Source organism: Somniosus microcephalus, chromosome 17 (assembly GCF_052327205.1).
Source record: "Somniosus microcephalus isolate GS21.2 chromosome 17, FLI_Smic_1.0, whole genome shotgun sequence".
In the NCBI taxonomy this organism is placed as follows: domain Eukaryota; kingdom Metazoa; phylum Chordata; class Chondrichthyes; order Squaliformes; family Somniosidae; genus Somniosus; species Somniosus microcephalus.
The window spans coordinates 37,937,065-37,950,322 of record NC_141003.1 but is presented as its reverse complement, the minus strand read 5'-3'; the positions used below and the strand labels follow the sequence as shown (position 1 = coordinate 37,950,322).

The window sequence follows — 13,258 nt, the reverse complement described above, 5'->3', positions numbered from 1 at the left end:
TATTTACATAGTGTCAGCGGTGGCGCAGTGGTTGCAGACTCGCCTCTGAGTCTGAAGGTCATGGCTTCAAGCCCCACTCCACAGGCTTGAGCACAAAAACTAGGCAGACACTTCAGTGCAGTACTGAGCAATGTTCCCTCCTATTTTTTTTGGGGTGCACGGCCCCTTTTGGCCCATTCACAGTTTCGCGCATACGCCAAACTTTACATTGAAAAAGCCGGTCCTGGGCTGAGCGGGACCGGCAGGAAGGTGTGCGGCCGCGCAGCCATGCACCTTAGAGGGTACGTTGGTACTGAGGAAGTGCTGCACGGTTGGAGGTGCCGTCTTTCGGATGAGATGTTAAACCAACAGTTTCCCTCTCAGGTGGACGTAAAATATCCCATGGCACTATTTGGCGACGAGCAGGGACATCCTCCCAGTGTTCTAGCCAACATTTTTCCCTCAACCAACATCTAAAACAGATGACCTGGTCATTTATTTCATTACTGTTTGTGGGAGCTTGCTGTGCGCAAATTGGCTGCTGCGTTTCCTATATTACAACAGTGACTACACTTCAAAAGTACTTCATTGGTTGTAATGCACTTTGGGATGTTCTGAAGTCGTGAAAGGCGCTATATAAATGCAAATTCTTTCTTTACTACAGCAGTAAAATAATTGTGTTCAGACACTTTGGGCTGAGTTTTGCCGGTGCTCAGAGGGGGGGTTTGGAGGCGGGTCAGCTGTCAAAATAGCAAAGATTGACAGTGGGTAGGGAACCCGCTGTCAACCCGCCTCTACGCGAGTCTCTCAGGTGTCGGGTCTATTGTCGCTGAACAGACCCGACACCAAGCAGCGGGGGAGACAATTTAGCTCTTTAAATGACTTGTTCACATCCAATTAACAGCGATTTTAAGCCTACATTTCAATTTTACATGCTCCCCCATGGGTTACACACTACTCAGGGAACACATCAGCTCACCATGTCGTGAGTGGATTCAGCACTGAATTATCTCATGACCTGACAGCTGCCAAAGTTGAATGAAATATCCATGTTACAGCTGATTGAAAGGTTTGCGCCACTGCAGCCTGGTCCTCCTAACAACATCCCTGCTTGTGCCCTCCTGTGCAATGTGCAACCAGGCTGCGTTGATGTCCTGTGGAGGTCTCTTCCGCCCTTGGCCATAAGCATATGGAGGGAATCATGGGAGAGCCTGGGTGCAGCCGTGCACCTTTGTGCAGTGCTTGTCAGTGTTTGCAACACTTCAATGCTGCAGAACACTGACAACACAACAGTCAAAATCAATTTGGACATGGCCCCTTTAAGGAAACCAGCTGATGACACGTCATCAAATGATGTCATCAGACCCACTTCCTCTTAATTGGCTGGAAACCTCGCAGGGTGGGCTTAACAAGCCCAATCAACATAAAATCACTTGGAGAGTGCGGGCTGCAGTAGGCAGCGGGCTGGGACCGCGACACCAACGCGGCTGCCCTGGAACCGCCTCAGTCGGCAAAACCGCGGTTGTTATGACAACAATGCTGAAGTTACAACTGAAGTGGATTATGCAGCTTTTCTTTCAGTAGAGCAGATAATGCATTTATTCTTCACATCACTAAGCAAAAATGCACAAAATGCTTATCCTTAATTTTATACAATTTAAGTTATTTCTATACACTCTTCAATATTTAAACTGAAATTGCTTATAAAAGCAGAACACAAGTCAAACAAAAAGCATCAGAACTATAAACTTGAATTCCTTCATAAGGTTCCACAATGTATACATTCTTCTTAGCAAAATCTAATGCGGTCCAAAGAAACAAATCATTCTTGGCAAATCAGATTTATCTATCCCCACTCTAAAACCATTCATCACTTGAAAATTCCAAATGACTCAATCCTGGAATGTCATGAACATAATATACTTTCATAAAGTTATCCAAATCCAATAGGAAGCCTGCTTATCAGCACATAGATCAAATCCTGTTACTGCAGATAATGGTTAATGAAACTTTTCATCATTTGGCCTCTTCTCTAACCTACCCTTTGCAAAGAATCGGTTCGGGTTAGATGCAAATCTCTCAAAATGTTCAAGTTTAATCAAAATGCACTCTCGTTCTTTAATCAGTTGTGCAGCACTTTCCCAGGCCTCCAGAGCCTGTAACAAGAGAAGAAACAGTTTGCAGTTCTTACAATCTTAGTTTCATACCAAATAAATAGAATCTACATATGGCTAGCACAATAATCAGAGAAAAATGCTTGGAGGGTGATAACAGTTGACTACATACTTCTTCCAGTGTAGGACATATTTTAGATCACCTCCATCCCCGAAGCCTTAAGCCATGACTAACTTTTACCATTTCCTACCACAAATTTAATTCCCTATTCTCACTGAGGGCAGTTTAAAGATTGTAGCCCACGTGACCTTCTGAGATTTAATAAGAATTAATTGGGTTCTCTCGATGCTAAACATGCTCTCTCAGCACAGTAGAGCTGATTTATGGAGTTTGGATGAGGTTACAAGACTACGTAAAAATAGTTTTATATTAGAGAATTTGGTAGAATTAAGTTACATAATCAGATGCAGAGTCGCCATGACAGTTTCCGTAGTAATGGGACACATCCATGAAGCACTTTGAGGGCAAAATAATTAGTATTGGCACTCAGCACAATAGGAAGGGCTTTGTCAAAGGCATTCATCACCCATTTGCACCAGTGATGGACGTGCAAACGCCCTTGTGAAACGCATTTGTGTCTGTGTCCAAACTAAGGTCACACCCTTTGGCATTTTGGATTATACAGTCTACAGCTGTAAGCTGGGTGACCACTGGATATTTTCCACAACTTTGTAAGAGTTACTATGAAATTTTGGGTGGGATTGAGAGGCAACTGTGATAAGAACTTTAGAAATATGTCAATCTCCCATGGCATTGCAAGTAATGTCTAAGTTTAACCTTTAGGTCAGTGGGCTTAGACTGAGGGGAAGAACTGCAACACGGAGGTCAGAAGATGCTGGAGGGGGGGGGAAGGTAGAACAGAGTTTTAGAGCCCAGGGAGGGTTATAGGCCAAGGAGGGGCAAAGGGAAAAATAGAGAAGGGTAAGAGGCTTTGAGCTTTAGGGAAGATAGAACAGGGTGGGGGCTGAGTGGGAGGGGAGTAGGGGGCAAGGTTGCATCGAGTTAGAGGCAAGGGAAGGAGAAGGAAGGTAGAGGAGAATTATAGGCTGGGGAGTGACGGGGTAGAAACACATCAGAAGTCAGGATCAGACAAGTAGAACGGTGGAGCACAGTTAGAGAGTGGGGGGAGGAGGAGGTAGAGCAGTGTGGGGCCAACAAGATTTTGATCTTTGGGAGCAGGACTAACTCAGAATGGAGCAGGCGATTGGAGTTGGAGATGGGGCTGGGCGGCTGGTGGAAAAGCAGGCCAGAGACGCCAGTGGAGCGGTCGATCAGCAAGGGGGTGGGTGGTGGAGAGGCAGACCAGAGACGCCAGTGGAGCGGTCGATCAGCAAGGGGGTGGGTGGTGGAGAGGCAGGCCAGAGACGCCAGTAGAGCGGTCGATCAGCAAGGGGGTGGGTGGTGGAGAGGCAGGCCAGAGACGCCAGTGGAGTGGTCGGTCAGCAAGCGGGTGGGTGGTGGAGAGGCAGGCCAGTGCCACCAGCGGATCGAGGTGCATAAATGGCGGAGAACGGGCCGGGGCACAGTTAAGGAGCCTGGGGGAAGTGGGGAGAAATACCAGCTGAGGCAGTCACATCAGAGGCCAGGGCAGGAGAGAGGAGGCCTGAAATGTCTAAAGGGGAGCTCCAGGAAACCTGCAAGGGCAAAACTTTTTAAGTAACACATGTAAAAGGAATATTTAGTTCCAACCCTGTTAGCTGACACACTGGAGGCTAAGAAACTTAAACTGCTCCACAGCGACACTAGGTGGCTAGAGCTTGCAACTGCATCCAGATACAAAGCAGTTGTTTTAAAACCACACTGGCCGACATTTTCCTTACCTCAGCGGGTCTGGGGCGGGCGAAGTCAGTGGCGGGTCACAGCCCTGCTGCTGGCTTCATCCCACTCTGGAAAATAAATTTCCACTGATAGGGCTTGTCTGCCCAGCGCGTTTCCCGGTCCAATTAGAGGAAGCGGGTTTCCTTAAAGGGACCATGGCCAACTTTCTTTTAACATTTGTGCTGTCAGTGTTCTACAGCATTGAACTGCTGCAAACACCGACAATGATTGCACAGAGGTTCTCCCATGATTCCCTCCATATGCTTATGGAGGGAGTCACGGCAAGCAGGGAGGTCCTCTTCCCTTCCCATGGGTGGAAGACACCTTCCAAGGACACCAACATAGATTGGTTGCACATTGCAGAGGACACAAGCAGGGATGTGGTCAGGAGGACCTGGGTGCAGTGGCACAATCCTTTCAATTACCTCATTAGATCACAAAACATTAGCACAAAGCTATACTCACCTTCATCCTGCTGTGCCTCTCATCACATCCCCATCACTCTGTCTTCTCTACCCTACTCCTGCACATCCTTACTCACACCAACTTACCTTGCACCTCCACCCATCCCTCTCTCTCGATCTACATTATCACATCCCCATCTCACTAGCCACCCCTCACACTCACCCTCATCCTAGTGCAACCATACCAACTAACAACACACAAGGGTAGAACCATACCAACTAACAACACACAAGGGTAGCCACTTGGGTGTTTTATCCAATGTTCATGTAAAGTTTCTGTTAATGTGCTGTCAAACATTGAAACCTTTATTTTCAACACTTTCCAATCTTGAATAGATTTGTGTGCACCTTTGGAAGTGGCTTAGTGAGTTGCAGTGAATGGGGAGACATAACGGTACCCCCCGCAATGGTGGTGAGTGTGAAAGGAATGGCTGGGCATTGTAGGGATGCTTTATGGTGTTGGTGTGGGGTGGTGCCAACCTGGTGCATCATTTGGCAGCCAGGGTGTACAGCGTCAAGTGAAGTAAATCTGGCCATGGTGAGGCCATCCCTGGCAATGTGGTCAGGTGCTGATGCCCTGTGTCCTGTGCAGCATCAGGTGATTGCGGAGAAGGTTGGTGTTGTTGTTGATGCTGCTGGTGTGCCTGGTGCTGCTGGTGTTGGAGCTGATCATGGTCGGATTCTGAGGACCCAGGTGAGATAGTATAAAGGGCACCCATGTTGATGGAATAGATGGCAGATGAAGTAGAGATGACAGAAGCATTCTGTCAATGGTCAGAGTTCTTCCAATGAGGTGAGACTGGATGGAGAGTGGAAAGTGGAAAGCCTGTAGAATCTGTGCTGGAAATGGACTGAGATACAGCTTGTGGCTGAGGAAAGTGATGATCTGTCAGGTGGGAGCTTTTACTGTACATTTGAAGCTGTCAAGTAATCAGCTGGAGCAATGGCCACTGAACTCCCACCTCAGGTTGACAGCCGTGATCCCCAAATGGTGAGGTTCCCGTGGCCATGATGTTCAAGTCAAAAGGTAAGTTAAAAAAGCCTGTTAATCATCTGTCAACTAGATGCTAATGAGTTTAATTGGCTCACTTGCTACTGCCTGTCGGGTCTGCTCAGCGCTGACAGACCTGGCATTGGGAAAGGCACATTGCGGTGGGTTCCCGATCTGCTGTCAAAAAAAACAATTTTCCCACCCGACCCACCACCGATCCCGCCCACTAACCCCCCGCAAAATCTTGGCCACTGTCACTATAAAATAGCAGCTAGTGCATCTCACCAGTGTTGTGGAAGGGAAGCTGTGACACATTTAATAGTGAAGATACCTGTCACAGTGCCACCTACAGGGATAACAGGTATTACAGCTAGATGCATTCACTTTTATAATGAGATTTTGCTTTGGAGGACATACGTGTTTTCAATACAATGTACGTGCCATGCACCAAACTTAATATATAATAGGTGGATAAGCTCATTAGCATTGTAGAATTATTTCACTAGCACAAACCTCTAGTTTGGTGTGATCAAATGGTACTTCAGACAACAACAACAACAAACATTTGTATAGCACATTTAACGTACAAAAACGTCCCAAGGTGCTTCAGAAAGGCTGGGGGGTGCAAAAAATGTTGTGTGTACTGAGACTGAAAGCACTTTGGTTAAGTATAGTGCAGCTCCTAATAAAAATATTGGAAAAAAAATGAAAAAAATTGCTATCAATCTCCACAAATCTCAGTTACAGTCAGGTGACGTCATGCTGTGCAGCACCAACATTTTGGGGCGAAAATCTACACCAGCGCATTATTCATGTAAATCCAGGAAATTTACGTGAGCTGATCTTTTGCAGGAGGGACAGAGCTTTGTAACTGAGCAGCAGAGGGTTTCAGCGGACATACCTTGGAAGTGGCGCAAGCGATCGAGAAAACTTGTGTGTAGCGATGTTTCAGCATAAAACCAACATATGCGCAAGTTCCCTTCAAATAAAATATGTATGGCACTGCATCGCTCTTACGCTGTGGTTCCGGTGAAAAGTTCCGGGACAATCCAGCACTGTCACATACATATACCTGGGAAATCTGAGCCCTGTGTTTACGAGAGCTGTACTTAATCGCCATATCAAGACGCTCCCAATCAGGGACATGCAGAATGCTCCAAGTACGTTGCAGTCTTCTCTGTAGATGGTCTATATCTTCACGGTCAGGTGTTTTCCCAAGCAGTTTCTGAATCTCTGCTTGTTCCTATTATTGGAAATGGGGGAATAAACAAAAGCAGGTAGACGTTGTACATTTTTTGCACACGCTTAAAACATTTTTTTTTTAAAGACCATTTTACTTTCTAATAAAGGCATGCACCCACTTTTACCCATCCCCTGAGCCAACTGTCACTGTGGTCTGTTCCCATCGCACCACCGCTAACATTCTTGGCTGGCCAGAAGGAGACATACAACAGCAGCCGTTGGGATTGATGGGGACGGGAGGGGGTGGGGTTGGGGGTTGGGGGGTGGGGGGGGGTGGGGGGAGACAGATCTTCTGATTTTTCCTCCTTCCAGTGAAGAAACACTGGCGACAGTGTGGCTGAGATCATGAATTCAGAAAGTGAGGGCTCAAGATGAAGGTGCTAAATAGCTAGATGATGAGCAAGTAATTCGAAGCAGCCAACAAGAATTTCAGCAAGGAAGATTGTGCTTGACAAATCTGATAAGAGTTCTTTAACAGATGTGATGGATGGGAGAAATGCAATGGATATGGTGTACATGGACTTTCACATCGGAGAAGATTAAAAAGTATGGAATTAGGAGGAGGGTAGCAAATTGGATGAAAAACTGGTTGGAATGGAGAAAACAAAGAGTAGGACAGTTTCTCAGAGTGATTGGAAGTACTTTGCAGTGTTCCAGAGGGTTCTGTTCTGAGACCACTTCTGTCACTGTTCCATCAATGATTTGCATATACGGCTAGAGGGAAAGGTGTCCAAATTTGCAGACAATACTAAAATAAGAGGCATTGTAAATAATTATGAAGATTAAAGGAAGCTGCAAGGCAATATTGATAAGATGGAGAACTGGGACAAAAAGTGGTTGGTGCAATTCAATGTAAGTAAGTGACAAGTGGCACATTTTGGTAAAAAAAAGTAATCATTATACTTTGAATGGGGGAAAGCTGGGTGATGTGGAAGAGCAGAGGGATGGGGGTTCAAGTTCACAAGATATTAAACACAGCACCTCAAGTGGATAAAGCCATAAAAAGCTAATAAAATACTGAGTTTTATGGCAAGAGATATAGAATATAAAAGTTGGGATGTAATGGCGAATCTGTACAAAACCTTAGGAAGACCACAGTTGAAGTACTATGTGCAGTTTTGGGCTCCACGCTATAGGAAGGATATTATGTGTACAGCACAGATTCTCTAGGGTGCTGCCCGGTATGAGATAATACAAATACGAAGAAAGACTGGAAAAATTGGGGCTGTTTTCATTAGAATATTAGAATTAGGAGATTAATGGGTGATTTTTTTTTTTATTCGTTCATGGGATGTGGGCGTCGCTGGCAATGCCAGCATTTATTGCTCATCCCTAGTTGCCCTCGAGAAGGTGGTGGTGAGCCGCCTTCTTGAACCGCTGCAGTCCGTGTGGTGAAGGTACTCCCACAGTGCCGTTAGGTAGGGAGTTCCAGGATTTTGACCCAGCGACGATGAAGGATCGGCGATATACTTCCAAGTCAGGATGGTGTGTGACTTGGAGGGGAACTTGGAGGTGGTGGTGTTCCAATGCCCTTGTCCTTCTAGGTGGAAGGGGTCGCGGGTTTGGGAGGTGCTGTCGAAGAAGCCTTGGCGAGTTGCTGCAGTGCATCTTGGCCCCTCCAAGTCACACACCATCCTGATTTAGAAGTATATTGCCGATCCTTCATCGTCGCTGGGTCAAAATCCTGGAACTCCCTACCTAACAGCACTGTGGGAGTACCTTTACCACACAGACTGCAGCGGTTCAAGAAGAAGGCTCACCACCACCTTCCCAAGGGCAATTAGGGATGGGCAATAAATGCTGGCCTTGCCAGCGACACCCACATCCCATAAATGAATAAAAAAAAGATGGTACACACTGCAGCCATGGTGTGCCGATGGTGGAGGGAGTGAATGCTTGATAGAAATATTTAAAATTATGAAGAGAAGGGACACAGTAGATAAAAAAAGACTGCTTCTAGTGATTGAGTGGTCTAAAATGATGGGGTATAAAATACAAGATTAAATGTAAGAGATATAGCACAGAGAACAGGAAAAACCTTTTTCACACTGAAGATTGTGAGGGTGCTTTACCAGAGTTAATGATTGAGCCAGAGATCATGTCAACATTTAACAATAGGTGGTTGAAGGAAAGGGGAATAAAGGGATTTGGGAACAGAGTAGGCCCATGGGATTAGGACTACTGCTCATGTCAAGAATAAAGACCAACATGGACTGATGGAGCCAAATGGCCTGTTTCTATGCTGTAATTTCGATGTAATTCTATGAGTGCTAGCACTCCCAGCACGCAACAACACAGATTGTGGTGTTAAACAGGTTTACTTCTTGAGTAACTTCCTCCATTACAAAGTAGAACCAACATTTTTTCCAGCTTTCCTGATCCTTTAAAAAAAAACAATGAACAGTCAGTGCTACAAAGTTAAGCGCGATTAAAATGTAATCAGCAAAAACAATAAGTAATGGCCTGGAATTTGCGGTCAGTGGGGAAGCGACAGTGATCGCCACTGACATCAAGGAAAGCTGCTCATAAAGATCTTGCGATCTCTGCAGCAAAAGCTTTAGCTTTCTTGACCTTAATTTCATTGTAGCGCTGTCAAAAGATGATCTTCAGCGTACAGCAGCAGTGATGTCATCAAGCTGTCTAAGCAGCAGACAGCAAACCAGGAAATAAAAGGCAGCTTTTTAATTCACTTTTAATTTTTTTTACAGAGAGCAAAATAAAGATTGGGACATACACAGGAGGCTAAGGTAGAAGCTGAAATATCATAAACAAACTTTAAAAAAAACATCAATTAAAAAAAATTATTTAAAAAATCTAGTAGCCCTAATGCAGAATGGTTGTTGAGCAGTCACTACGTCATTAAGACCCCAGTTGCACCTCTTTCAACAAGGCTTAACCTTTTATGGAGTGTTTAACAGTGACATTAGAGCGAAAAAGTAGAAGTTTTCATCAGTTCAAGTGATTACACTGATTGCCGGCTATGAGGAGTTCCACAGCGCAGCCAATGGCGGAGCAGGGAATAACGGACCGCAACTTCAGGATTTCTGCATTTATCTGTGCATGTGCTAAATTCTGCAGTTGTGGTCAGTTTCAGAGGGGTAATGACGGTGAACGCTGACAGGTTAGCTGTCATTACCCCTGCAAAATCCGGGCCAATAACTATCATTGGCAATTATCACTGGATATAAACAATAGCTTTGAGCAATTGTTTATATAAGTGGTAGTATACAATTGCAGCAAGTGGACAACCGCTTTTCAATTCATTTAGGGGTCTCTAAGCCTTGATTTTTGGCAACCTGTATCCAAGTTTTTGACACTTGGATAAGTAGAGTGCACCCCTACAGGGAAAGGATATGCACTACACATGAGACAAACCCAAATTCTATTCTATTCTATTCATGTGGATTTTTCAGCAGTTTGGTTTGAAGTCCCTTATGTATAGCACCTATGTGTCTCTACATATATTGGTTGATTAGAAAATTAAAAAAATGTTTTTTGATAAATTAGATGATCCAAGTGGATCAATTAGGGAAGTATTAAAAGAATACAAATGTATAGATTCAGCAGCAATTAGGTTGACAATGATATCTTCAAATACAATAATGCATGAGGACTTTAGTACGAAGTCCCAGGAAGATCATGGCCACATTTACAGCAATCCCAAAACCTTACAAGTCATTGTATTATCAAGCTCTTCCTGAAATGAGGAAGTTAATTAATATGTTGTGTTTGCCACGATTATGACACATGCATCATTATATATAGGCTCATCTAAAGGATGTATGCAATGTCTATGCTATACCTTCCTAGATATGTTATTTCAAGGCACTTAGTCTTACTGGTATGTGACCATTTGCATTATAACAGAACCTAAATTGATAAGACACAAAAGTCATTACCTTTCCACCTGCAGTAAACAATCTTACCTTGGCAGCTGTAAAGGCAAAACAAAAGGAGATCAATAAGAACAATAACCGAATTTTAGATTACAGTTTAGTAATAAAAATTAATTACAGCACTATTAAATTTTATACTATAGATTACAAACAGAAATACCAGAATTTATGTCACATTGACTTGTAGTTAATTTATATTCTCCAGTAATAACTTTACCACATTAACAGTTTTAAAGGATGAAATTCTAATATTCAGAACATCAGAAACATAAAAATACAAGTGGGGAATAATACACACTGGGGAAAAGTGTTCACCTGAAATAAAGCACCTAGTGGCACTGGACTCTAGAAACCTGATTTCCCCAGTTCCACATCTGATACTATTCAGATGGCATCTGGAGTCCAAGCAAAGACAAACCTTTATTGATGCCAATGGGTTTGGTTTGGCACTACAAAGTGTCTTGTACTTCAAAATATACAGTCCTCCAGGTATAAAATTGGCAGAATTTGTACTGCCATCACTGCAGTATTAGTTGCACCTCAGTTCTTAACTCATCTGTGATTTCTTGCTCTACAGTGCAAATGCATTTGTTCAAAATCACCGTCCTAACCACCTGCTTTCAGATATTCCATACATTGGCTGCGATTTCGCCTACCAAGGCGGGTCCGGGGCAGCCGGAGTCGATGGCGGGGTGCTACGCCACTGCCGGCTCCAACCCCGCTGCTGGCTCCATCCCACTCTGTGAAGCGAATTTTACGTTGATTGGGATTGTTGATTGGGCGCGTTTGCCGGCCAATTGAATGAAGCGGGTCTGATGACATCACTTGATGACACGTCATCAGCCAGTTTCCTTAAAGGGACCATGCCCCAATTAATTTTGACAATTCTGCTGTCAGTGTTCTACAACATTGAGGTACTGCAAACACTGACAAGCACTGCACAGAGGTACCCAGGCTCTCCCATGACTCCCTCCATATGCTTATGGAGGGAGTCAGAGCACTCAGGGAGGTTCTCTTCCCTTCTCATGGGCGGAAGAGACCTCCCCAGGAGATCAACGCAGCCTGGTTGCACATTGCACAGGAGGGCACAAACAGGGATGACATCAGGAGGACCAGGCTGCTGTGGCGCAAACCTTTCAATAATCTCAGTAGATCACGAAACGTTAATGCCAAGCCACACTCAACCTCATCCTGCTGTGCCACTTATCACATCCCCATCACTCTGCTTTCCCTACCCTACTCCTGCACATCCTTACTCACACCAACTTACCTTATAAATCCACCCATCCCTCTCTATCTACATTATCACTTCCCCATCTCACTAGCCACCCCTCACACTCACCCTCATCCTAGTCCAATCATACCAATTACCAGCACACAAGGGTGGGCTCTTGGGTGTTTTAGCCAAAGTTCATGTGAAGTTTCTGTTAATGTGCTGTCAAACATTGAAATCTTTATTTTCAACACTTTACATTCTTGGACAGATTTGTGTGCACCTTTGGAAGTGGCTTAGTGAGTTGCAGTGAATGGTGAGACATAACGGTACCCCCCGCAATGGCGGTGTTAAAGAAATGGCTTGGGCATTGTAGGGATGCTTTATGTTGCTGCTGAGGGGTGGTGTCAACCTGGCGCATCATGTGGCAGCCAGGGTGTACAGCGTCAAGTGAAGTAAATGTGGCTATGGTGAGGCCATCCCTGGTGTCCTGGGCAACAATGTGGTTGGGTGCTGATGCCCTGTGTCCTGTGCAGCACCAGCTGATTGCAAAGAAGGTTGGTGTTGTTGTTGGTGCTGCTGGTGTTGGGGCTGATCATTGGGAATCTGAGGACCAAGGTGAGATAGTTTCAAGGGCACCGATGCTGATGGAATAGATGGCAGGTGAGGTTGAGATGACAGAAGCGATCGGTCAATGGCGAGAGAGGTTGTTCCAATGAGGTGACACTGGATAGAGAGTTTGCTCCAAACACTTGCAAGTTGCATAAAGCTCAATCTGTCTTCCAAATGCAGTAATCAGCAAATTCTAACCTTGGAAAGTGAAGACGTAACTTATGAAACTGGGAGCTTTTATAGACCATTTGCAGCTGTCAAGTTTAGAAATCATCACATTCTGACACAACACCTGATCTCCTTGCCTGACGTGATCCCCGAGCAGTGGGGAAGCTGTTGGCGAACTCTAAAAATCTAAAGGTAAGCTTAAAATACTAGTTAACAATACACCAATGATCTAAATTGCCTCCCCTGTGATGACAGACCCGACATCTGGGAGACTAGTGTAGATGCGGGTTGACAGCGGGTTCCCTACCCGCTGCCAAAAAAAAACATTTTCCCAGCCGACCCACCACCAAACACGACCCTGACCCCCTGAAAAATTTCAGCCATTGAGTTATTCAACCATGCTTACTAATACATTTTCACCTTTCCAGGACTTCTACTAAGAGCACAAACATGATAGCAGCCAAGTATGTACAGCACAACCTATTTTATTAGCAACCACACAGCATGCATGCGAGGGAAAATGACTACAGAAATCTGACAATTCATGACCTAGAAAGTCATTGGTGGGTGCCTACAGCCACCTAAGCATCCAATGTGGCAGGCAGCCCATGCATCCCTCGTCCTCCTCCGAAAGTGCACCCACATATTGATTGGGCTCCTCTGTCAGCGTCTGGGGTGCGTGCTGGAAGTATGTTGTAAC

At 44.9% G+C, this 13,258-nt stretch overlaps 1 protein-coding gene across 2 annotated transcripts in view; it reads right to left on the bottom strand.

The window, feature by feature from the left end:
• Window positions 1-13,258, bottom strand: part of ccdc87 (coiled-coil domain containing 87) — a 147,471-nt gene that overhangs the window by 40,675 nt on the left and 93,538 nt on the right. Inside the window, exon 16 of one of the 2 annotated variants that reach the window (XM_086010194.1) lies at window positions 8,435-10,603. The exons of the other annotated variant lie outside the window; for it this stretch is intronic. Within the exon in view, the coding sequence (XP_085866320.1) occupies window positions 10,485-10,603 (119 nt within the window). The 3' untranslated portion in view covers window positions 8,435-10,484. Of the gene's footprint in view, window positions 1-8,434; window positions 10,604-13,258 lie in introns of those variants that run through there. 2 annotated transcript variants of the gene reach the window in all.